Here is a 26,124-nt window from a genome sequence, read left to right on the forward strand (position 1 = left end):
GACACAGCACAGCTGGCCTAATCACATGGACACTGAGCAACCTTCTTACCCACTTTTTTGGGTAATTTTTCACCTCCCTGACTCTGCTCAAGCCCCCACTCATCCTGACAGCTTACTCCCTCATCCTTCCTCTCAGTCGCCTCTGTACCAATCAAAAGTGAGCTCAGCTCTTTCGCCTGCTGTAATGGTTACCAAATAAGATCTGTTTTAACTGCCTTTAACCAATGGCTAGCTTTGTTTAACTTTGACAGCAGCCAGAGATCCATACATGTAAAGGCATAAACACATGAATAACAGCTTGGGGGTGGGGGGGACTCAACCTAAAATCTATACCCAATAAAAACGTCCTTCATAAAAGTCAAAACAAAAACACGTTCAGATAAGCAAAAACAGAGAATTCATTTCTAGCGTATTTTGTTCAAAGAAATGCTAACAGAAATTTCTTCACAATAAAGACAAATAACAGATGGGAACTAAATCACAGTGAAAAATTAAGAGAACTAGAAAGAAGCATATAGATTTATAAATATAAAAGACTATAGGCTTTTTTTCTCTTAATTTCCACAAAATTACAGCAAAAATTATAACTCTAGACGTATATAGATGTAATCTATAGGACAGCAGCAGCAGAAGCAACAGGAGGTATTAAAGACAACTACGCTGTTGCAAAGCTAAGGATGCATATTGTCATTGGGAAAGCAACCTCCCCACCCCCCCAAAAGGCAAAGAATATAGCTAAAATGCATTTGGAAAATTAAAATGAAACACTAAAAAATATTTGACCCCCAAGGAAGAAAAGGAGAAAAGAACAAAAGACAGATGACAAGAGAAAATAAAGTGTCAACAGTAAATCCAACAGTATCAATGATAACATTATACATAAATACACTACGTATTCCATATAAGAGGCAGAGGCTTGTCAGAATGAATACAAGATGCAAAATATCTACAAAAAAGAGACATATTGTAAATACATAGAAAAGCTGAAAATACATAGTTCATGCAAGCAATTAAGTTTAACCTAATAACACATTAAGACTAATACCACCAGAGATTAATCAAAAGACATTAATAATCCCGTATGCATCTAAAAATAGTTTCAAAATACGTGAAGCAAAAACTGACAGATCTAAAGGAAGAAAGGAACACATCAGCAATCTCAGTAACTCCTTGGACAGACCAAAAAACTCCAACTTATTTATGTCACAGAAGAGCTGCATAAAACTATCAAACACCTTGATCTCGCAGACAAGTATAGAATCCTCTTCAGGCATACACAGAAGAGAGAGAGAGAGAGAGAGAGAGAGAGAGAGAGAGAGAGAGAGAGAGAGAGAGAGACAGAGACAGAGAGACACAGAGAGAGAGACAGAGAGAGAGAGAGAGAGACAGAGAGAGAGAGAGAGAGAGAGAGAGAGAGAGAGAGACAGAGAGAGACCGACCATATGCAGAGACCATAAAAAGTCAATTAATTTTAAAACTTTGAAAACTGATAGGTTATGTTCTTTGGTCACAAGAGAAGTAAATTAGAAAACTGAAATATACTTATAAAAGTCCCAGAAATGTGAAAATTAACAACGCACTCCTAAATAACCCATGGATCAAAGAAGACATCACAAAACAAACCAGAAAACACATGATAATGAAACTGAGATATAAAAAATTGGGGAGGGAGGGGGCTGGCCCGGTGGCTCTGGCAGTTAGAGCTCCATGCTCCTAACTCCGAAGGCTGTCGGTTCGATTCCCACATGGGCCAGGGGGCTTTCAACCACAAGGTTGCCAGTTCGATTCCTCGACTCCTGCAAGGGATGATGGGCAGCGCCCCCTGCAACTAAAATTGAACAGGGCACCTTGACCTGAGCTGCCGCTGAGCTCCCGGATGGCTCAGTTGGTTGGAGCGCCTCCTCTCAACCACAAGGTTGCTGGTTCGACTCCCAAAAGGGATGGTGGGCTGTGCCCCCTGCAACTAGCAACGGCAACTGAAGGACAACAACTTGAAGCTGAACGGCACCCTCCACAACTAAGATTCAAAGGACAACAACTTGACTTGGAAAAAAGTCCTGGAAGTACACAGTTCCCCAATAAAGTCCTGTTCCCCTTCCCAGATTTAAAAAAAAAAAAAAAAATGGGGGGAGGAAGGAGGCTAAGGCGAAAGTAGTGCTTAAAGGAGGGGCTTAGCTGGTTTAACTGTCTGGTAACGTAGTGCTTAAAGGGAAATTTATTGCTTAAATGTTTACATTAGAAGGAAGAAATATTTTAAATTAATGATCTAATTATAATTACAATGATATACTTCTAATTAACACTGTACTGGAGGTCCTAGACAGAACAATATGGCGAGAAAAAGCAAAGACAAAAATATTGGAAAGGGAAGAAATAGAATTTCCATATACAAGATGACTAAGTTCGGGGGATTAATGTACAGAAGGGTGACTATAATTAATGCTATAATATATATCTGAAAGCTGTTAAGACAGATCTTAAAAATTATCCACACACACACACACACACACACACACACACACACACGTATGTTATGGGATGGAGGTATTAACTTTATTGTGGTAATCATTTTGCAACATGTATGTGTACCAAATGATCACACTGTTTACCTTAAACTTACATATATTATATGTCAATCTCAATAAAACTGGAACAAAAAGCCTGTTTTTTTTTGGACAATGACATAATTGTTTACACAGAAAACCTCTGAAGCAACTTCTAGAACTCAATAGTGAATTTAACAGTGTGGTAGGTAGGATATAAGGGCAACTTATAAAAATCTTATATTTCTATTATAATAGCAATAAATAATTTGAAAATTAAACATTTAAATTCCATTTGTAAGTGTCAAAAAACATAAAATACTTAGATAAAAGGTTTAATACAAGGTTTGTTAAGACCTGTATGTTAAAAACTTAAAAGCTTGCTGAGATATTAAATAAACCTAAATATATGAAAAGATACACTATATTCAAAGATCAAATGACTCAATATTATGTCTATTTTCCCTAATTCCCTAATAAAATTTGGTCTTTTTTTTTTCAAATCTATTGCAATCATGATTTCAGCAAGGTATTTTTATAGTAATTGACAAGCTGATCTAAAACGTAAACGGAAATGCAAAGATCTTGAATAGCAAAAAAAATCTTGAAAAAGAACTACTGATACACAAAACAGAGATGAATCTGAGAAATATTTCATTGGCTGAGAGAAGCTGAACAAAATAGAGTAGATACTGAATGATTCCAGTCACATAAAAATTCTAGGAGGGATTTTCATTTTCTTTTTTTTTTTTAATGGGGATTGGGGAATATTGGGGAACAGTGTGTTTTTTCCAGGACCCATTAGCTCCATGTCAAGTCGTTGTTTTTCAATCTAGTTGTGGAGGGCACAGCTCACTCACTGGCCCATGTGGGAATCGAACCGGCGACCTTGGTGTTACGAGCACTGTGCTCCAACCACTGAGCGAACGAGCGGCCTGGGATTTTCATTTTCAAACAGACTGAAAATGAAAAAAGCTCAGTGGCTGCCTCTAAAGGAACCCTTGGGAAAGAGTATGAAAGCACTTTCTGTGTGATTGAAACGTTCTATATCTTGATACAATGTATACCCATTTGTTAAATCTAATCCTACTGCACACTTATAATTTATATACTTCACCATTTGAAAATTTTATGAAATAAACAAATAAGGAGAAAATAACACATAAGAATCTAGACAATGAAATAAAAATCAGAATGGAAAGTAGCAACAAAAAATTCACATAATTTAGTATATGATAAAGCTTCCTATGAATTGACATAGAAAGATTTCTAAAGTATCACATTAAGTGAAAAAAGCAAGTATAGTATGTATAGTAAGTTACTCTGTATAAAAAATAAAACTAAGTATTTGTGTATGCATACGGAAAAGACACACACACTGAACAGCAGTAGTTACTTGAGGTGGGGAGAGAGAAGGGAGACCTTTCAATATGTTTCTCCTGTTTGTATGTACACATGCATGCGTGTATGTATGTGCATGTATAAATGGAGGTAACAGATTTTTAAACCACATGGTGTATTGTTTTATCAAAATTAAACAAATGAAACAAAATATATTGCCACAGAATTAAATGCAAGTCATCCTGATATTTCCGTAAGAAGATACCCATGCTTCTAACCTTAGATAACTAAGCACAGGAAGTACAGATTGTTATTTCCTATTGTGTCGTATCAGCTCACTTTGGGCGTTACTACAGGAGACAATAAATGCCAGCACGAGCCCTGTTTGTTATCTTCTGGCACAACGTCCTCTCTAGCTAACATGGGCCTTTGGTAACCATTTTCTTCCACATGCATTTATATCAAAAGCCCCTTGATAGCCATCTTTCGACTTAATTATTAATTCTTTAGGTATACGCAAAAACAGTCAATTTTTGAGACCAGTGGTCTCAGGGATTTAAATCAGGCAGTTTTAATCACCCCATCTTCCTTAAAGATTGATTCTTTCTAACTTTTTATTTCCCTCCAAGACCCCAAACTACCAAAGGTCTCTGTATACCTACCATCTAGCAAACAAGGTATCTGATGACTAAATTAGTATTTTTATATCATAAAAACTGGATCACAATATTCCTAGTCACACTCAATCATATTTTAAATAACAATGGGGAAACGGATCTCTCAGGTTTTCAGTTTGTTAGTAAGGAGTGGCAAACTGTAACTGCAAGTCTGGACAGTTCCTAGAAAACACTAGAAGAAATGAATGCAGGAAAAATATCAGAGATACAGCACTCACTGTACCAATAAAATGCATAATGTATAAAAGGTCTTTTACACATTCCCTATTCAATAAATCTAAAACGTCATCTACTTTAAAATGCAACATTATTTTGTGTTACACTTAAAAGGAAAAACTTCTTCCAATTTTAGTTATAAGGTGCATCCCAAAGTGATAAAATGTACATCGTAGAATCAATGAAATATGTAATAACAATTACCTTCATAAGTTACCTACTGCAGTAGGTCAGGTCCTGTGTAAGACTTTAAATACATTATGGACCTTATAACAATGTGCAAGCAATGGGTTATTATATCATTTTACATTTGAGGAAATTGAGCCTCAGAGGGATAATAAAATAACCTCACCAAGGTCATACACCAAAGTACAAGTGGCAGGGCCAGGATTCTAGCCCACAGCTTGTCAAACAACACTTCCCACTCTACCAAGACCTTTCTGAGCTTTCACTTTAACTCCACCAAGATCAGCATTTCTATGGTGGGGACCCCAGGGCGCCTCCAATACAGTACAGTCCAAGGTCCGTTTGGTCCCTATACTCATTTTTTAAGTTACATGTTTATTCTCAGTGAATAGTAACTTGCATAAATCTTCTAAACGCATATCCTGAGTCACCTGGATAAATAAGCACCTGTTCTTGAGCACTTCGTCACCTCCGTGTCGGGTCTGGGTCTATTACAATCTCCTCAGGACCAAGGGGACACAGCAAGATTGACTTGACACGTAAATGATGACATCACACAAAAAAGGCCCAACTATATCAGGGTGTACAATATATGCTTCATAATAGTTTTGGAGAAAATAAGGTAGGAGAATTTGACAACACGGCACAGACCTCAAAAGAACCTGTCATGGGCAGCATTCAGCACCACAATCACAATGGAACACAAAATCGTTAACAAAAACAGCATAATTCATTAAATGGATGTTAGGATTTTCCTGGTTATAGAACTCAGTATAAATTAGTCTTCTGATAAGCGTAAGTTTTCACTAAATTATGTTTTTACACATTTAAACAATATTAAGGGACGTCCACAAGAAATGTCTATACATTACTAATGTGAAAAGCATCAACCTGCACAACAAGCTGTTAACAAAAAGTATAGAAAAAGACAGGACTGAAAACTAATAAAAATACCTGCTAGGTGAAATCAACAATATAGTCCCCCAAAAGCATTAGATATTATTATTATTACGATAGCACTATCCTAAACACATTACTTCAACATTCCTTAAACTTATTTGGCCATCTGATTTCAGGATATTCTAAAAGCTCTTAAATATTGAAAAATATCATGCTAATTGGTTAAAAACAAAAATTGGTCTCATATAAATTCTGCCTGATCAAAATTCGACATTGTTCACTAAGGCAATTAACACAGAATATTAGAAATGTACCTTGAAATAAGATGTACCAGAACGTAAGGCATCTACAGTGCTGTCCCCATATCAATGCACAGACGGATGAGCACGCACTGCTCCATGTGAGACTCTCGTGCAACGCCCTGCACTTCTTTGTATGGAACATAATTTCTTAAAGGCAGATTATCCCCTATCAAGCCTATCACCTGTCTTGCTTACATAGATTGAATTTTAAAAACCTGGAGGTTGGAACAGCTGTTAAAATCATCAGGACACTGCAGTGCCCAAAGTCTGTGTGGCATTAACTGATCACCGGGCTAATCAGACGACTTGGTGGTAAGCCCGGCAGAAATCCTCACAGAATTCCCCTAGTATCACTTTTCCAGCAAGCATCAGTACAATTAACACATTAAAGCTTTTCTTTAGAATAAACTCACTTTTAAAAACCAAAGTTAGAATTTAAAAGCCAGTGCACAATTTACCAATTATATACATGCACAGGTATTTTATACACACATCTACAATTAACATTTTGCATTTTGGTTCAAACAGACATTATGTTTATTAATTAATATGTTTTGTATTAAGGACATGTGTATTTATTCATATACTTATTACGAGGATATAAAAGAAAAGCAATGAGAATTAGTTCAATATAACACTGCCTCTGAAAGCTCATACCACAGAATCATATAAACCATTGAATAAGTTTCACTATTCCTGCCATATTTGCACAATTTACTGCAGCAGTTAAATCACCATCAAAAATAATAAGCCTATGTTTTACTAATTTATTATTTTTCATGACCTTATAGCCTAAAGACCGTATTTATTCTACAAACCAAAAGAAGTAAGACCCTTGGTTGTCAATGTTTCAAGATTATAAAGCGTGCTGAACACCAGGTAAAATAAAAGGGGTTAACAAATTAGCAGAATGATATCAACAAAAGAAACTTCACTTGAGGCTATAGCTCCTGATTACTGATATACTCATGAAATATGGACATCTACGGAATAATTTATGGCTATCCATCCATAATTATTTCTACTTAGAACAGAACAGTCCTTTCATTTCATATATGATTAGCAAGACTAAGAGTTTATATTTTAAACAGCTCAGGACGTAAGAGCTGATCACTGTAATAGAAAAGGTCTCTAATGACACACACTACAACTGTCCGTGTATGCATCACACTGCGGCTGAGGGATGGGGACAGGAAGACAAGAAAATGCCCACCCCTGATAGTATTTACCTTCCCTCCGTCACCAGGAGAGGAGCTTTAGGAACAAATTACCAACGGACACAAGTGAGCGATTAAGAAACGTTTATTGGCTACAGAAAACTTACCCCAAGTTGCCAACACTTACTTGAAGCATTTGCTATGTACCTGGCACCACTGAAAGTGCTTTACACATATTATCTGATTTATACTATCAATCCTATAAAATGAATATTATTATATTTTCAAATAAAGACATAAATGTAAGGCATTAAATAACTCAAAAGAGCTATTGAGATAAAAGCCAGGATTTACATCCACTTCTGGCTGGCTTAAGAGCCTAAATTTTTCAAGGTACACTTATGCAGAATGGTTTAAAATCAGTAGCTTCAAACTTGTATAGGGCTGACTCTATTTCTTATTTTTTGTATCCTTGATCCTGTGGCATTTGGGGCCTTGTTGATCCTGGAATGATTGCCCCTCCCAGGGCCAGCTCATTCCTAGAGATAGCAAGACCCCTTGAAAGGGCACCTTTTACAAAAAACCATCCAATCCAGAGCCCACACCCCTCACTAGTACATCAAACTCTCATACATCAAGCCAGTATTCTTCCCTAGCCCTAAATTACCCTAGAGCTAGGTACTAGACAACTAGGAACTACCCCTAAAGCCCAGAGCCTGTTGCAATTATTCAAATTAATCCTAAACGTAACTCAGGGTATCTACCTGGCATTACCCATTCCTTCCCTGAAAAACTCCAATAAAGGCTCTGGGCCATGCTTTATCCTTGCTCTTCTATTTATTGAACCATCTTATTTTTTCATATATTAAAAATTAAGTTGCAGCTACTTCAAATCTTGACACCGAAGCATGCATATATTAGCTAGGGTTCATTGTTCACTTTCTTTCTGAAATCAAATTTACATGGTGTTATCTTAATGGTACCATTTTCTGAGTTTTATCATATACAGAAACTGTGTGTAACCCCCAACCCTGTCAATACCCATCCAGAAAGTCCCTCATGCCCTTTTCCTAGTCAATCCCTGCTGTCCTCCCCGCCCCCCACCGCCATTCCTCAAGGCAATCACTGATCTGTATTTCTCACCATAGGTTTGTTTTGACCCAGCGTAACGATTCTCAGATTCATCCATGTTAATGTATGTGCCAGTAGTCCCTCCTTTTCTGAGCTGAGTTTCCCATTACATAAACAGACCACAATTTGTTTAGTCAGTCTTTTCCTGATGGACACACCTGACCTGTTGCCATATTTTAGGGTATTACGAATAAAGCTGCTATGAACATTCAAGTAAGTATGTCTTTTTGTGAACATATGCTGTAATTTCTCTTGGATAAATACCTAGAAGTGAAATTCTTGGGTCATTGGATAGATGCTTTTATAAGAAAATGCCAGACCTATTTTCCAGGGTGGGAAGTACCATTTTATATTCCCTCTCTCAATATATGAAAGTTATTCCATAGCCTCACCATTTGATGTGGTCAGTTCATTTAATGATAGCCATTCTGGTGGTTGTGCATTGGTATTTCACTGTGGTTTCAATTTGCTTTTTCCTGATGACTAACAATATTGCACTTTTCCACTTGCTTACTGGCCCTTTATCTTCTTTTGTGAAGTATCCAAATCATTCACCTATCTTTCCATTGGCTATATTTCTCTTTTCACTATTGAGTTATAGAAATTCTTTATAAATTCTGGATACAATCCTCTTGTCAGAAATATGTTTTGCAAATATTTTTTCTACTGTGACTTGATTATTCATTTAACAGTTTTCTGATGTGATGCTTTCAATGTTGATGGAGTCTTTCAATTTCCTCATAGCTTTCTATATCCTTAAACACACACACACACACCTTTGCCTACCCTCAAATTACAAATATAGTCTCTCCTCTACAAGCTTTAGTTTTAGTTTTTAGATGAGAACTATGATCCATTTGTTATTGTTTTGAATGGTATAAGGTGGGGGCCAGGTTCATTCTTCCATATGAATAAATATCCAGTGCTTTCAGCATTATTTGTTGAAAAGACTCCCCTATTCCTACTGGACTGCTCTCACACCTCTGTCAAAAATCAAATAACCATAGAAGTATCTATTTTGGAGTTCTCCATTTTGTCCCATTTATCTGTTTTTATGCCAGAATCACACTGTACTGATTACTGTGGCTTCTGATAAGTCTTGAAGTCAGATAATTTAAAAGTCCTCTGTGTTATTCTTCTTCTAAGATTGCTTTGAATATTCTAGATCCTACACATTTCCATGTAAATTTTTGGAACAGTTTGTACATTTCTGTAAAAAAGAAAAATTTTAGGGTTTGATTTGAATCAAATTAAACCAGGACAGAACTGACTTCTTAATACTATTGCGTGTTCCAATTCACAATCACAAGTCATTATGGCATGGTAGTTCCAACATGCTGCTCATCTCAGGGTTGGTCCCCATTGTTGCCCCTTGAGAAAGGGTTAGATTTGCTTTGTTCTTCATATGTTGAACAATTTAGGACTGTATGCTGGACACTGTGAATGGCATGTGATCGAGATGCCAGATTCTGTTGTATTCCTCCAATAAGTGTTTTTGTTTTGGCAGGCAATTAACTTATCCGTACTCAAACTGCAAACTCTGTCTTTGAACAATTCAGATCAGTTTTTTTCTCTCTCGCTAGGCTGCACAAAGTCTACCCCACATACGTGGGGGCTTACGGGGTCAGTGCTGTCTAAGCAGAACCTGGGGATCCCCTTCTGTAGCTTTCTCCTTGTTAGGATTCTCCCCTCACTCTTCAGCAGCTGTAGCTGTCCAAATTCCAACCGCTGGTTCTTCAGGACAGATAAGCAGTGGCAGAAAATTCACCCCGTGCCATTCCCTTATTCCAAGTGTCAGTTCCCCTCCAAAATATGTCTATTTTTGTTTGCTCTCTAGTACCTTATTTTTTGTGTGCAGTTTATAATTATCTGAGGGAGTATGAGTCTGGTCAAAGCACATCTTATTATGTGAGAAGCAGAACTCTCTCCATTTGTTTAGTCTTCTTTAATTTCTCTCATTAAGGTTTTGAAATTTCAGTGTGGAGATCTTGTGTCTTTAAAAAAACTGTAGACCTAGGTATTATCATTTTATTGATACTAGTATCATAAAACTATTCTTAAAATCAATTCCATTTGTTTACTGTTAATATTTATGAAAACATAACTGATTTTTACACATTGAAGCTGTAAAGTACAGCCTTGCTAAATGTACTTATTTACTTTAGTGGCTGTTTTGTAGATTCCTTAGGGTTTCTTGCATAATCATGTTGTCTACAAAAAGCAAGTTTTGACCCATTCTTTCGGATCTTTACACCTTTTATATTTTATGTTCCTGACTCACTACCCTGGCTAAGTCTTCCACTAAAATAAAATAGTGAATTGAAAACATAAGACTGGACATCTATGTCCTACTTCTGATCTTAGGAAAACATAATATTGCATGATTAAGTATATTCTTAGGTGTGTTTCTTAAACGTCCTTTGACAGAGGAAATACCACCTGGACCTGGAGTTTTCTTTGTGAGAATGATTTTGATTATAAATTCAATTTCTTTATAGGACATAGGGCTATCTGAATTTTACCTTCTTCTTGAATCAGCTAGGGTAACATTTTTAAAGAAATTTTGACCATTACAAATTCAATGGCATAAAGTTGTTTAAAATATATATGCATGTTATGTTAATATCTATAAAATCTAGCATGATAATCCCTTTCATTTCTGTGTGAGTAATTATCATTGTGAGCTCTCTCACTGTTTTTTCTCCATCAGTCTAATAGGGATTTATCAATTTTATTTATCTTTCTAAAGAACCAACTTTTGGCTTTGTTAATTATCTCTATCATCTCTTTTCTAGTCATTAAGTTCTGCTCTAGTTTTTATTATTTCTTCCTTCTACTTTCCATTTTCTCTGATATATTTTTTCTCATTTCTTAGGTGAAGTCTTAGGTTAACTTTTTAATATAACTGAAGTTATAAATTTCACTTTAAGCACTGTTTTAGCTGCATCCCACAAATCTGCTATGTTGTAATTTAATTATAATTTAGTTTGAAATGTATTCTAATTTTCTCATGGTTTTCTTCTAAATAACCCACGGGTCAAAGTATTGTTTCTTAATTTCCATTTATGTCTTATTGGTATTGACTTCTAATTTCATTCCATTGTTGGCAGAGAATGTGTTCTGTTGATTCCAATCTTTTAAAATTTATTGAGACTTGTGTCCTCCAATCGAGTCTTCCCTGGTGATGTTACCATGAGCACTTGAAAAGACTGTATTGTGCTGACGTTGAATTTAGTATTCCATAAATATGAAGTAGGCGGTTAATAGTATAATTTAGATCTTTCATGTCTTAATCGATTTTTTTGGTCTAATTGAACCCCAAGTATAATAGCTGATTTGTGATTCTGACCCATTAATTCTATCAAGCTTTACTACATGTAGTTTGAAACATTTTTATTAAGCAGATACACACGTTTATGGTTATGGCTTCTGGATGTCAGCATTTCAGAGATGTCATTTTATAATCCTCTGACCCCCCTTCCTTCCGATGAAAACTCACCTGTCATTCCTATCATTGTTCCCCTGTATGTAACATGGCGTTGTTTCACTGGTTCCTTTCAAGACTTTCTCTTTCATGGAGACGATTTCGATGCACCTGGGTGTGGCTTCCATGTATCCTGCTTGAGTTTAACGAAGAAGCTGACTCTATTTTTGATGTGACTGCTGATATCTCAAGTCCCACCATCCCCTCATGTCTCAAATCTGAGCGAGCTATAAGCCAGGCCAGGTGCTCCCTCCTTTGGTGCTGGCGGGAATTTCAAACCAGGCCAGCCTGCTACACACACAAATGTCACCGCAGACCCATGGCTCCTACTACGGCTCTCTTGATTCATTTTGAGACCTGCCTGGGAGCCTGTCCTGCTTTCCCAAAAAGCCTCATTGTGTGAGCAATGATCCCTTTTCATGCCCTCGGGGTACATGTTTGGCTTCCTCCGTCTTACATCACAAATCCGATCTGGGGAGGGACCCATCCCACATACAGTTCCCACTGATGAAGCCCGCACTATTGTATCAGGCACAGCACTAAGCCCTTGCACATATGAAATCACTGAATCCTCCAAAACACCATGAATTAGGTATTGTAATCCCTCCCCATTTGACAAAGGAGGGAAAGGAAGCACAGAGCTAAAGCAACATGCCTACCTAAGGTCAGAGAGCTAGCAAGGGCAAGGAGAAACGCTGCACTGCTCATTAGCAACACTGTTCTGCCTCTTACATAGTTACTAAAAAGAAATAAGTAAAAACATTAGCAAGACAAAACTAAAACAATAACTTAGCTATAGTATCCCAGATAAGTAAAACATTTCTAGAATGTGCTTAATTATAAAAACCAGAGATTTCACTGTTAAGTTATTTTCTCAGGAAAAAAATTATTTAAGACAAGTAAATTGGTTCAGCCACTCCCAAACTAAAATAGAATTTCCAGAGTCCTATAAGAGTAAAATTGATAGTCTTTATTCTTCTTTGGGTTGGTACAGCTCTTCTCAGAAGCAGAAGGACCGGATAATGACTGAAAAAAAATTATCACCTTTATATCTAAATGTTATGTTGAAAACACTACTTTTAGCTCTTGCTAGATGTTTCTACTGCCTTTGAAAAATAACAAACATCTTGCACACAAATAAAATAGTCCCTACCATTGAAAAGATTAACATATCAATTCTAAAAATAGTTGTTCAAAATAATTCAAGTCCTTCCAAACACAAACTTTTTACTATTTAAAAAAAAAAAAAAAAAAGCTAACATTAGATTCAGGAATATTTATTTTAATTAGGTAGCTGATGGATTTTCTAAATTTATCTTAATATACATTGTTTTTAACAATTAAAAAAAAGTAGTATCCTAAACAACAAAAGAAATCCTAACAAAATATAAGCACATGTCGTTCTAATCTTTTAAATTAAATGCATAAAACATAAAACAAGGATTGCAATACAGAATAGAGTTCTGTAAGAACTCAGCTTTTCAAATCATACGTTTTTGTGATATTTATATTTGGTTTTAGAGAAAGACATTTTTAACCTTGACAATTTTAAAAATTAGCACCCTACAAAATAAAACTCAGCTCACATTTGTGTAGCACTTTGAGGTTGACAATATGCTTTACACGGAGAGGTTCAATGTTTAGGTCATGTACACACACTAATGTATTATTTATACCTGTTAATGCAAATTATATAATTCATCACATAAAAACTCTAGGGAAAGATTCTTCTAAGTTACTTAAATTATTTTTTATTATAAATTTTTGTTCAATATCTAACTCTGAACTTTCACACCATCCTTAAAACAAATATAGCCTCCTTCACCCCTTGGCCCCCACTAGCCTAACCAAGTTTCCTTGGAGGAAACCAAGCTAGGGAGAAATTATATCCTCCTACATACATATAAAGCCATAAAGATAAGCAAAGTTCATAAAAGAAAGAAGTCTGGGATGAGTGAATTAATTTAAAATCTTATATATTTCAGTTCTAATTTAAGCATTATTCATGATCATAGTTCCGTAAGAGCCTCAAAACTAGCATTTCACAGTGCTTCTCATAATAAACCAAAAGCAGAGCTAAAGTTATATTGAGTTTTCAGAAGACTAATCTAACTGTTCAAGGAAAAAAAACATGATGGCAACAGGAGAAAACTCTAGCTACAATAAAATAGGCTCTTTGGAAATAAAGCATCATTGCATAATTTAACAAGTATCATGTCAAATATTTTATGTTTAGAAAAAAAGTCTTATGTTTTGTTAAAATGGTACGTGATTCATGCCACATATGATATGCAACATCCCTCCATGCTCTGAACATATTCAAGCCCGTCGCCAACACCACTGAATTTGGATTCCCAAGTTTTCAAAAGAATACAGACAGCTCATTCACCAAGTTGGTTTAGGGGAGCTCCCCCCGTCCACATGGTTACCCTCAAACATGCTCTTGTCAAATTTCTTTCCTCCTTCCTGTACAAAAATCTCAACAAAATCCCATGGCTGTTCTAAGTCATACCCAGATATACATATTAACAAATTACTTTTCAGAAATTAAAAATTTACCCTGATATAAATCAAAATTTTATTCCCTCATTCAATTTTGCTAACGCGACCTCTTCCAGGACTCTCCCACAGTTATTTAAGGGCCCAGTCTATTCTGGAACAGCAGGAAGAGGAGTGTTAGAGGAAAGGGGAACAGCCTTCCTGGGCTGATGTGATTGAAATCTGAAGCGACAGTAATGTGATGGGGGGTCCTACGAAGGTCAGACGCCCAAACGCTGCTTTTTACATGCAGTGAGCTCCTGGTGCAGGAACTTCTCTGGCTGGTCTGTGCGCGTCACTCTGACTCTCCAAGTTGGGCCTCTTGATCTTTTCCAGACAAGTCAACTTCAACTATCTTAAAGTCTACCTGGCCCATGGGAAAATTCTTGCATCTTTGACCCCTCAAACTCTGAAGGTGCAGGCCATTTCCACTGTGCCCTTTCTTCATTCTACTGATACAGGAGCAGCTCCAGCTGGTGGGAGTCAGGCACTAGTTTATCTCCCAAACCTTGGCATACGCATGTCAAACTGAGAAGTTCCCCAGAAGCCCCTCAATTTCGATGAAGGAATGGGGGTATGCCACAGCATATACTACTCAGTTCTCATATGGGATCCCCTTCACGAACTTTGTATTTTATTTATATGGCCTAGAGGCAGACGACGGGTTAAATGTAGCAATAGCTGTCTCAGGAAATCCTTTCTGCAAGTCCTGCATGAATGGTATTGCACCTCAGTTTTGAATGCAGATTCATACTGTTCTCATATTTGGGGTCTCTGAATAAATACCAGTAGAGGTCCCATTTTAACATCATGTTACGGTCTACTTCCAAGTTAAGATATAAGCAGGTCACAGCAGGCTATGTTCCTGCTGCAACAATGGGGGAGGGGGAGGGCTAAGATAACAAAAAAAATGTGTTCAAAGAAAATAGAGAGCTACTAATGTAATGAGATCGACAAGAACTAAAACCTGAGAAGAACTCTTTCTAGGTGAACTGACAACTGCCTGCTGTCTCCTTGCCTGAGGTCATTTGCACATTCTACATTCGGGCTGAGGATCAGGCTTGGTCTGGGAAGAGAAACACTATTGAAAAAAAATAACAGAGTAGAACTTTTGACAATCACAAGAGTCTCCCCTCTCCAAGATGTTTGTCAGATTTTAAAGCTGCAAGCTATAGGAGGCTCAAGAGCCAAACTCAAATTATGGAAAGGGTAGAAGTGGATCTCTTGGTATTTGAGAGAGATGATGGAGACCTGCCAGGCTTTCAATCGAAACCCTGGGAGAGCCCTATTCGCAGAAGAGGGAGGTACACTAAATCAAACTAAAAGGGCACCCGAGTCCCAATCCAGCTCAATCCCTGACCAGATGAAGGTGATCAGCCTCTCTATCTATCTGACATAGGAAAAGGTCAAATATACTTTGGAGAAAGCATTATTTGCAGCATCCATAATTGTCATATACGCAATATATACCATACATGTGAGTGATAACCAAAAGAATGTACAGACAATAATAGAAGCAGACGGGGACTTTTAAATCAGTATTATAAATATATCAAAGAAAATTCAGGAACATAGGAAAAACGGATGGGGAATTTCAAGAGATTTGAAATCTATAATATCAAAAGAACGTACTAAAACTGAAACATATAGTATTTGAAATAAAGAACTTATCGATGTGTTTAATAGCAGACTGGACACAGCACAAAACAGGATCACTAAACTCAAAGTTACGTCACTAGAAAATATCCAAACTGAAAGAGAGGGAATAAATGAAAAGGACAGAGTATAAGAAACATGTGGTATCCAGTCATTTTGGCCCAAGCATTAAGATTTAAAGCAAGACTGCAGAATATGCTACACTAGTGTTTTACTATCATTTTCCATCTCCATAGCCCATGTGTGGTACTCTCTATTTCAGGTCCCTTAAGTGGTGGTACACTCACGGGTATCACCAGTGGGGAACATCTAGGCCTGGGAATACTCTACTACAAGACATGAAGGAGAAGGAGGAAACAGTATAGTTAAATGTTGGCCCCAATTAATTATGATCTTCCCAGAATGTGGTTACACACATAGGAATGGTCTGAACAAGCTGAAATGCTTTCCCGTTAAGACTGGAAACAGACCAAGGATGCTGGGAAAACACTAGATGGTTGTAATTTTTTAAATGCCTATTATTTTAGCTAAGTTGATAAATGTATTCTTTAAAGCCAATATATTACATTAATGGGATAAGAAAAGTGGAACGTTGCTTACAGCATCAGGTGTTAAATGTTAAATATATAGAAATTAATTTGGGTATAATTCAGTAATTTTATAAAGGGACAAATGTCCTGGGGTAGGTGGCTGTTTTCGCTAAATAATAAAAATATCCTATGTAAGAACATATCATACACAAAAGGGCTTTGAATACCGGGGTCCTAGAGCAAGAGCTCCCTCAAAAAATCTAACTTAACTATAAACGTAGACACCAGATAAAGGTTTAAGGCTCCAGCAAAGTGTCTTTCAAACTGTGTGTCACAGGATCCTAGACCGCGTCAGAAATGCTTTCACAACTTATACACATGTTATGTTCTGTGTATAAATGACAAACTGGATGCTGAGACTGATAAAAGGTAGCTAGCTATTACCTATAACTTCAGTTCTAATTTACATTTATAAAAAGTTTGTGCTCTGACCAATTGATTCTATGAGTAAATGTTATACATTTGAATAAACTAAATTAAAAACATTGCGTTAACACAATGTTGCCTGGAAGGAACTTTGCCTAAGCAAAGACAGACAATACAATTTAATGCCTACAATTTAACGTGCGTTCTCTTTGAAACACTGGAGGAAAATGAAGACATGGAATATCTATGACTATTTCAAATAAATCATACTCATAGAGTGCTTTATAGCTTACAAACCTCACATTATTTCAAAGGACCCAAAAGTATACTGGGAAAGTACTTAGATAGTACCATCCCCTTTCACGGGTGAGGAAATAGTAAAAAGAACAGTCACATGCCCCAGGATCCACATTCATCAGTTTGAAAAAGCTGACTCAAAAACAGGTTTTCAGTCTTCAAGTTCCGAGGTCCCTCCATCGTGTTACTCCATCCATACATATGTACTGCGATACACACAGACGCGTCGTCTCTATCTATGTATGAATGAGAGAATTATTTTTACTCTCTTCTGAATAATGAAAAAGTACTAGTTTAAGAATTGAAGGATATCATAGTTTGGGTTTAATTAGACTTCTTTTTTTCCTGGGTAATCCAGAGAAGGAAAAGGGTAGAAATATGAAGTTAGAAATAAAAATTAACAATCTACGTGACGTTTACTTTAATTACTCTGACGTTTAAAAATTTAGAAGATGAAAAAAAATCCAAATGTCAGTGACAGTGTTAAAAAGAAACATAAGATCCTGGAATGATACATAAGACCCCAGTAATACAATCACCTCTGAAGAGAACGTTTTTGTGATGAGACAGGGTGACAACAGCGGTAGCAGGGGGACACTTTTCCACTGTATGGACCTGTGGTTCATTTTTGAATAATGTTCATATATTACTTTATATTTTTAAGGAACATACTTTTTGAAGGCAAAAACCAATATAAATATACACATATTTTAAAAGAATATTAAGAAAATAAATGTATAATTGTCCTTTAACAGAAATGATGACTTCAAAGGGGGGAAAAAAAGTAAAGACAAGAATAGTCTAAGTGTTGTCCAAAAGTCCTAAACATTTCATTGTGCTACTTATAAAAACATACTTTTATATTAAATATTAGGGGAAAAAATATAGGATTTTGTTTTTAGGTTATCCATAAATAATCACTATTTAACAATTTGCTGTGTTTCTGTCTAAAGTTTCATGATTAAGTGTTAACATTTTTAGAAGTATGCTTTATCAAGAAAAACTGTTTCTAATTTAACATGAATACAGAATTTTATAGAAAGCTCTTTCTAGATCTAGCAGATGATCAGAGTTTTTCTTAAATATGGATTATCTCATATTAACGGACTTCCTGTAGTTGAATCTACTTGCATTCCTGCAATAAACCTTACCTAGGCATGATTGTGTGGTTTTGTTTTGAATAACTCTAATTTCTGATAGTTTTATTATACTTTTTTGCATCTATTCTTCTAAGACTTGTCTAAACTTTTGTTACTGTTCATGTTCAATTCTGGTATAAAATGAGTTGGGTAAATGTCCTTTATAATTAGAGTTAAGGAAACTATGGGTTAGGATTGGGTTTTTCTAATTCTTTGCTATTATAAAAAATACTGAAATGAACATCAGAAATCTTGACCGTATTCCTGATTGTTTCCTTAGGATGAAAGATAAAAAATGTGATTACATGGTCAAAATGCCACCTTAAGAAAGCCCTTATAATTTATGTTTGTAAAAATAAATTCTACATTCCTATACATGTATGTATAATGGACATAACATTGCCATTTTAGACCCCACAGGCCCATGCTTTTAACGTTACAGAGTCTCCACCCCCACTGCAATTGCAATTTTTGCCTTATTGTACGCGGTATGTACTGAAAGTTATTTTTCTTCTGAGTAGTCTTCCATTCCTCAGTCTCAAAGATGGAAAAGCTTCATGAAACTTTATACTATTCAGCTCATTGCAGCTTAAGAGGTTAAGTTCTACCAATGAATCATTTTGTGTCCCCACATACAACAGTGGGAAGGAAGGAGGAACATATATGTGTAACTACAGCTCTCTCCCTTCAGAGACAAAGCTAGGAAGGCAGAGTAATTATGTAAGGACCAGCTAGAGGGAGCCAGGACTGTTTCTGCTCTAAGTTTAGTCTCACTCGCACATTAGGAGAAGTAGAAGGATGAGGGGAGGAACCGGTGTTAGAGTCAATGAAACAGATACTTCAATAGAAAACATTTGCCATATTTTTAAATTAAGAAATCTATGTTTCATTTTCTTCATCAATTGAACTTATGTGTATTTTTAAGTTTGTAAAACCTTAAGGCATTTTATTAGCAACTCACTGGCAATGTTAAGTAAATAAGCTTATATTAAATCCATTTTCTATCACATTTTAAATAATTTTATTTAAACTATCATTTGGGTTTATCCATAATGGACCTTTTCCACCCCATTCCCCACCCTGTACAGTCTACATAATTAAGAGTTGACTGAATCTTGAAGGACATTTAATAGTTAAGAAGTGACTAACAACCTGACACAATATAACTGTCCTACTACTAAAAGCAAAAGCAACCTTAGTAAAATATATGGCACCAAACTATATGTAAGAAGCTTACATTTTCTTGATAGACAACATTAACGAATCGATTTCTTGCAATATAAAACAAAATTAGAAAGCAAGTTTCTAAGCTTCAAGAACTTTCGATAGCAAAAAAACCAAGGTAACAGACAACTACCACTTCACTTTCATTAACCAGGTAAAAAGGGTAGAAAACAAAATTTTTTAATGATGAAAAAGCCCTAGAATTTGAAAAAGTCTCCAATAGGCTTAAAAAGAAGACTGGAAAAGAATGAAAAGAAATCCAACTAGTGTAAATACCCACGTCTGTGAATTTTGATCAGTACGTTGCTACCTACCGTGTCTCCTTAAAGGACAGGACTGTGTAGCTCTGCTCTCAGGCTGTTCTGTCAATAACCTCGCTGCAACAGCAATTTGAGCCTTAGATGAAGCCAGGCAAAAACACGGCTCCGTGTCTTCCTGGATCACATAGCTCCATTGATGAAGGAGATAACATCCCCTCTGCCTCCACTCTTGACAGTCTCACAACCATTTTCCTCACGGCAGCCAGAAGCTATACTTAAAATTGATTTGCTTTATGAGTCTTCCTCACCTAGGATCCTTCCTTGACTCCATCCCCACCCAGTGGCACTCAGGGACAGCGTGAACTCCCAGCAGCACAAGCTGTGGTCCCTCACCACCTGCACAGACTCACTCCTGCCTTGTCCCACCCCCAGTTCACACTCCCAGGACAAACTCACTTAGAACCCTTCACCAGTCCTCTCCCACCTCCACTCGCAATACCTCAGAGCCAGTCCGGAGGAATTCGGCTGCTCCTCACTAAATTCCTCCTTTACATCCACCGAGATTCAATCCAGGCACCACTCTTCCCCTAGAAGGGAACTTTCCACAAGCCACAGAGTAGGCAAAGTGTCCCTCCCTGAGCAAACGTCTTTCATTAACACCTCCTGCACCTTATGAAATTATCTTTTTTATTGTTTAAAGTTTGTCTCCCTTACTAGAAGCAAGCCACTCAAGCCACTCAAGCACAGAGTCTGTATTTTAACTCCAATGAGGAAGAGCTTATGAGGCATGTCGGGGACATTTGACAAATGTTTTCTAAACTGAAATGCTGGGCACTACACAATGAAAAATTCGCAAATATAGCTTGACATAGTCTTGGCCAATTCATTACCACGTCCTATCAGTTCTCCTCCTAAAATCCACGCCAAGTCCATCCCCTTCACAGGTTAGCACCGCCACAGCCCAGCCTGCAGCGTCTCTCAGGGAGATTACTGTACCAGCTTCCCGATTTCCCGCTTCCAGACCCACCATCCACTCTAATCACACACAGACCCCACTAACCTCCCTCTGCCCCCCGCTTTGGCTCCAGCAGCCAGAGCAATCTTTATAAAAAGTAAAAAAAAACCTTTAAAAATGGATTTAAATTTTAGAAATCCATTGTAAAAGGTCCTTATTTGCTTTCTATTTAGGCTAAAATTCAAATTCCCACAGTGCCCTAAAATGCCCATCTCTCCTGAGCTTTTAAGTCCTCCATGACAATAAGCTATTTCCCACCTCTGCAGCTTTACCCTGACCCTCTCCTCTGCGGAGAAGACTCTAACCTCAGCCACTTGACACTTCTCAAAGCTCAGCTTAAGCACCGCAGTCTAATCCAAAGCAGCCTGTCTATGCCTCAGTCACTGTCTTCTTCACGCTCAGGGCTACGTCACATTGTACTAATCTGTCCACTTATCTATTGTGCACATCTGTCCCTCAGGACGGCAGGGACTTCGTGTCTGCTCAGCACTATCCCCCTGCGCCTAGAAACAGTGCCTTGCACACAGCAGACATTTATAAGCATTTGTAAAACAAAAGAACAAACCACGAAAAGTGACTCTTATTTAAGATATACACGAAACAAGTAAGGTAAAAGAAAGCAATAATGAATCCACCAAACACGGCAGGAAACATTCTATTACCAGTTCCATGTTTCCCTGAAAATAAGACCGGGTCTTACATTAATTTGTGCTCCAAAAGACGCATTAGGGCATATTTTCAGGGGATGTCTTATTTTTTCATGTACAACAATCTACATTTATTCAAATACAGTCATGTCACCTATTTCTAGAACATCGTCATAACGTACCAAGATTGTCTGGCTCACAATCTTAACTGGGGCTTATTTTTGGGGCAGGTTTATTTTCGGGGGAAACACGGTATTTGCAACTAGCTAGGCTGATGTTACTGGATCTATGATCTACAAGTATCCAGAGTGTATTTCCCAAAAGCTCATAGGAAACACGTCAAGTAGAACGGTTTCACGTGCTATATGCTAGCCCATGTGTATGACACTGCAAATGATCCTTTTAGAAAATGCTATAATGCTGACACTCTCAAAAGCCCTATTAATACACACAGAAAGTAATAACATACTTAAAAACCACTTGCTACATTAAAAAAACAAACAAACAAACAACTATTTCTGACTGTGGTACTTATTTATAAGTGATTAAATTACACCAATAAAATTTCAACCTCTGAAGTAACGAGTTCTTCAGTACAGAGGTAGGTCTTCAAAACAGGTTTGACTACCTGTAACATCTAAGAAGCTGCCTCATATAATGTTGTTTCTTGGGAGTAATGCTGCAACTCAAACAAACAAACAAACAAAAAATATATACATATATATACAATTCATCACGAAGTTAGCAGCCTCTTTTAACTCCTTACTGACTGAAGTTTTGACCAAGGGGGGAGAAAACTGTCAGTCACTGCTGCACTAGTGATAGAAAAAGCATCGAATCTTTATTCAAATGTCAATCCCAGATATTAGGGTGACATACAAGGAAGCACTTAGGCAACAAAGGTAAATAAAGACAATGAAGATTAACTTAATACAATCTAGGCATTGCATTTTGCTTGATTAAACCTTCTCAGCATTCAAGACAATTACTTGTAAAATAAACAAGTCTAACTAACAAAACAAAATTAATACGACAGGCTAAAAATAGCTGTCATATTTTAATAATCACTATTTACAGGTGAATTGAAAGTAACAAAATTTCAGTAACTCCTTCAGATTCCTTTAAGCAATTTTCAGCAGCACGACCACCAATTTTTCTGATTTAACACACTTACCTTGGTATGGTGACACATTTAGTATTACAATTTTGAGTGGTGATGGCTTTCTCAAGCTCATCTAATCGTCCTGTTTTCTTTAGCTTCTTCACCAAACTTTTAACCGCCTTTTCACACCACTTTTCTTCCTGTCCGTTCTGCTCTCCTCCACCTGCTCCCCCTGATCCTCCTGCAGATTTCTTCCATCCCAGCAGCCTCTTCACAACTGGTGGAGTGAACGGCAAGATGGACGACATGTTCTTACCAAAGGCAGCAATCCACACTAAGAAAATCTCCTCCTTTATCTAACCTAGGAAAGAGAGGGAAAAGGTAATTTAGAGGCTAACTTTAGAATCAAATAATTTCAACATGGTATCAAAAGCAGATTACAAATGCACATTATTACTTTCAGAAGTTCAATTCTTCACTCATGAAAATATCTTTATTATTTAAACAAATTGTGAAAACAAACCCTTTTTACAAAAAAGACACTGTTGTAAGTGGGCAAATATAACAATTTTGCAAGTAAAATCTTTATCAACCCTAGACCAGTTTATCACTATCAATACAACTTTAACTTTTAAGAGTGTCAATAATTAAAATATTTTCAACAAAAGAAAAACTTTTCTCATGTTTTAGAACTTCAACCTATTTTCAAAACACTTAGCAAAAATATTTGTTAAAAATTTACACTCCCCAAAGTTTTAAACTTTCATAACTGGCTTGGTATCATAAAGTAAAATCTGAAGTTAAAAGAAGGGAAAAGGCATCAACGGTAAAGTAAACAACAAGAATAAAGAAATAAAGATAAATTGGTTCACTTTTACCACCCCTTGAGACATTCAATTAAGCCTCTTTTTAAAAATGTATTTTCATTTTTAGCTAAGTAATAATGTGCATCGTGAGTATAGTCAAATATAAATATAATTGCTCTTCTCACATTGAGGTACAACCGTGTATCCCCAAAAATAAGACCTAGCCGGACAGTCAGCTCTAATGCGTCTTTTGGAGCAAAAATTAATGTAAGACCTGGTCTTATATTACATTATCATATCATATCGTATCATGTAAGACCCTGTCTTATTTTACTATAAGTAAAATACGTAGTAAAACAAGGCCAGGTCTTATATTAATTTTTGCTCCAAAAGACGCATTAGAGCTGACTGTCCGGCTAGGTCTTATTTTCAGGGAGATAAGGAATTCTTTAAAATCTTTTTAACTTTTATTTAATGTTGCTATTTATAACTCAATAGTTCCCCCCCTTATCCATGGTTTTACTTTCTGTGGTTTCAGTTACCCACGGTCAACCGTGGTCCAAATTAGATGGAAGATTCCAGAAATAAATTATCAGTTTTCAACTGCATGCCATTCTGAGCAGTGTAATGAAATCTCGCGCTGTCCGGCTCCATCCCGCCCAGGATATGAAGCATCCCTCTGTCCAGCATAACCACCTGTACATGCCCCGCCCAGTAATCACTTAGCAGCTGTCTCAGTTATTAGCTCAATTATCAGAAAGGGAGATACCACATTTACATAACTTTTGTTACAGTACATTGTTTTAGTTGTTCTATTTTATTGTTATTAATCTTTTACTGTATCTAATTAATAAATTAAACTTTATCATATATATATGTTCGTATATATGAAGAACAAAGTATATATAGAATTCAGTACTACCTATGGTTTCAAGCATCCACTGGGTCTTAGAATGTATTCCCCACGGATAAGGAGGAACTACAGTAATAGGCTTATAATGGTATCCTTTAAAATATCAAGTTTAGGTATTATCTATTGATTTTTCTATGGAAAATGAGGATTTACACCATGACCACTCACATTCCTCCAACCTTAAAGATAATTATCTCCCAAGTGTAGTTTTGTACCTGATGAAATTAGTAGTAAACTCACTATATAATGTTTTCCCTTTTGTACAATTCTTTCTACGCCCCAGAGTTAATTATCTTAGCTTTTCATTTGCTTAGTTTTCTACGCACTCACTCCATTCAGCAGCCGCCAAGGGCTGAGGTGAGGACAGGACTGCTGAAAGCAAAACTTCTACCCAAATAGTCTGGGCGTTCAACTACCATGGCTGGAAGCAGGGAAGGTTTGCTAAGAGAAAACCCTGGAAGGTATTACTGGTAGAGATAGCACACTAGGCACAAAAGAACTCCAGAATGACCAAGGAACCGACAACTGGGCTGTAAGCAGACAGTTCATAAAGCTCATGGCTCAGATATAAAGCACAAAGAGGTAACTGAAATTACAACCAGACAACAAATCGTAGAGAAAGTAAAGTCCTAATCCTGCTCTCAAAACACTTGAACTGAATCAAACTAAAGTCGCAACAAAGCTTAGAACTAGCTTGACTATTCCTCTTATTGACTTAGCCCCACTATCAGACTAACAAGAAAGGACGGCCCATTTTCTGGAGGTAAATAATATTTACTTCTCTCTGTACTATTTTTATACAAATGTTCAGGATTCAACAAAAATTACACGACATAGGGAGTAGCAAATCATATTCAAAAGATGAAATTATTAATATAATCAGATCAGAGAGGGCCCAGATGTTGGAATTACCAAACACAGACTTAAAAATAACTATGATAAAAACACTAAAGGATCTAACGGAACTTGGCAGCAGACATAATGAAATGGAGAATTCACCACAGACATTGAAGCTATAAGAAAGGATCACAGGGAAATGTTAAAATTAAAAACACAGCATCAGAAATTAAAGATTTTTTTAGATGGGTTTAATAACAAACAGGAAAGAGCAGTGAATTTCAAGAAAGGCCAAATTTAAAGTAACCAAATGAAACACAACAGAAAGCAATGTGGGGGAAAAAGAAAGATCTCCAAAACATCCAAGACCAAATGTCAACTGGATTTAACTGGAGTTTAACTGGAGTCCCAGAAGGAGATGAAAAAGAATGGGGCAGAAAAAAATCCAAGAGATAATGGCCAACAGCTTTCCAAAAATCATGGCCTGTATCAGCAAAGTAAACATAATCACAGTCAACCTACGGAATATGAAAGGTAAAAGTAAAGATAAAAGTTTCTAGGATGAGCTAGGATGAGTTAAGAATCCCTGGAAGACGCAGACAGAAGGGAATCTGCACTCCTTCACGAGTGTTTTTCCAGGTTCTCAACTGACTCCTCTTGAAGAAAGACTGGCCTGGGGCAAGAGATGGAAGCTAGCTCCCAACTTCAGTAGCATCTCATATGAAGCAAAGCCTTCAACCAGTAGGGGAAATGCAGGAAAACCTCCTATACCCAGGGCCCAAGGGAAGATCCTGGCC

General features: G+C 36.8%; 1 protein-coding gene across 10 annotated transcripts in view; it reads right to left on the reverse strand.

Moving 5' to 3' along the window:
* The window catches only part of SMAD2 (SMAD family member 2), a 72,696-nt gene that overhangs the window by 24,422 nt on the left and 22,150 nt on the right, over positions 1 to 26,124 (reverse strand). For 8 of the 10 annotated variants that reach the window (XM_074340018.2, XM_074340017.2, XM_074340014.2 and 5 more), the window contains one exon: positions 22,844 to 23,132. In XM_074340018.2, coding sequence (XP_074196119.1) covers positions 22,844 to 23,079 — 236 coding nt within the window. In that variant the 5' untranslated portion in view covers positions 23,080 to 23,132. The remainder of the gene's footprint in view (positions 1 to 22,843; positions 23,133 to 26,124) is intronic. The other 2 variants (XM_074340012.2, XM_074340011.2) reach the window with 1 other exon arrangement.

The sequence above is a fragment of the Rhinolophus sinicus genome, chromosome 4 (assembly GCF_057876585.1).
Source record: "Rhinolophus sinicus isolate RSI-liver-muscle chromosome 4, RSI-T2T, whole genome shotgun sequence".
Lineage (NCBI taxonomy): Eukaryota > Metazoa > Chordata > Mammalia > Chiroptera > Rhinolophidae > Rhinolophus > Rhinolophus sinicus.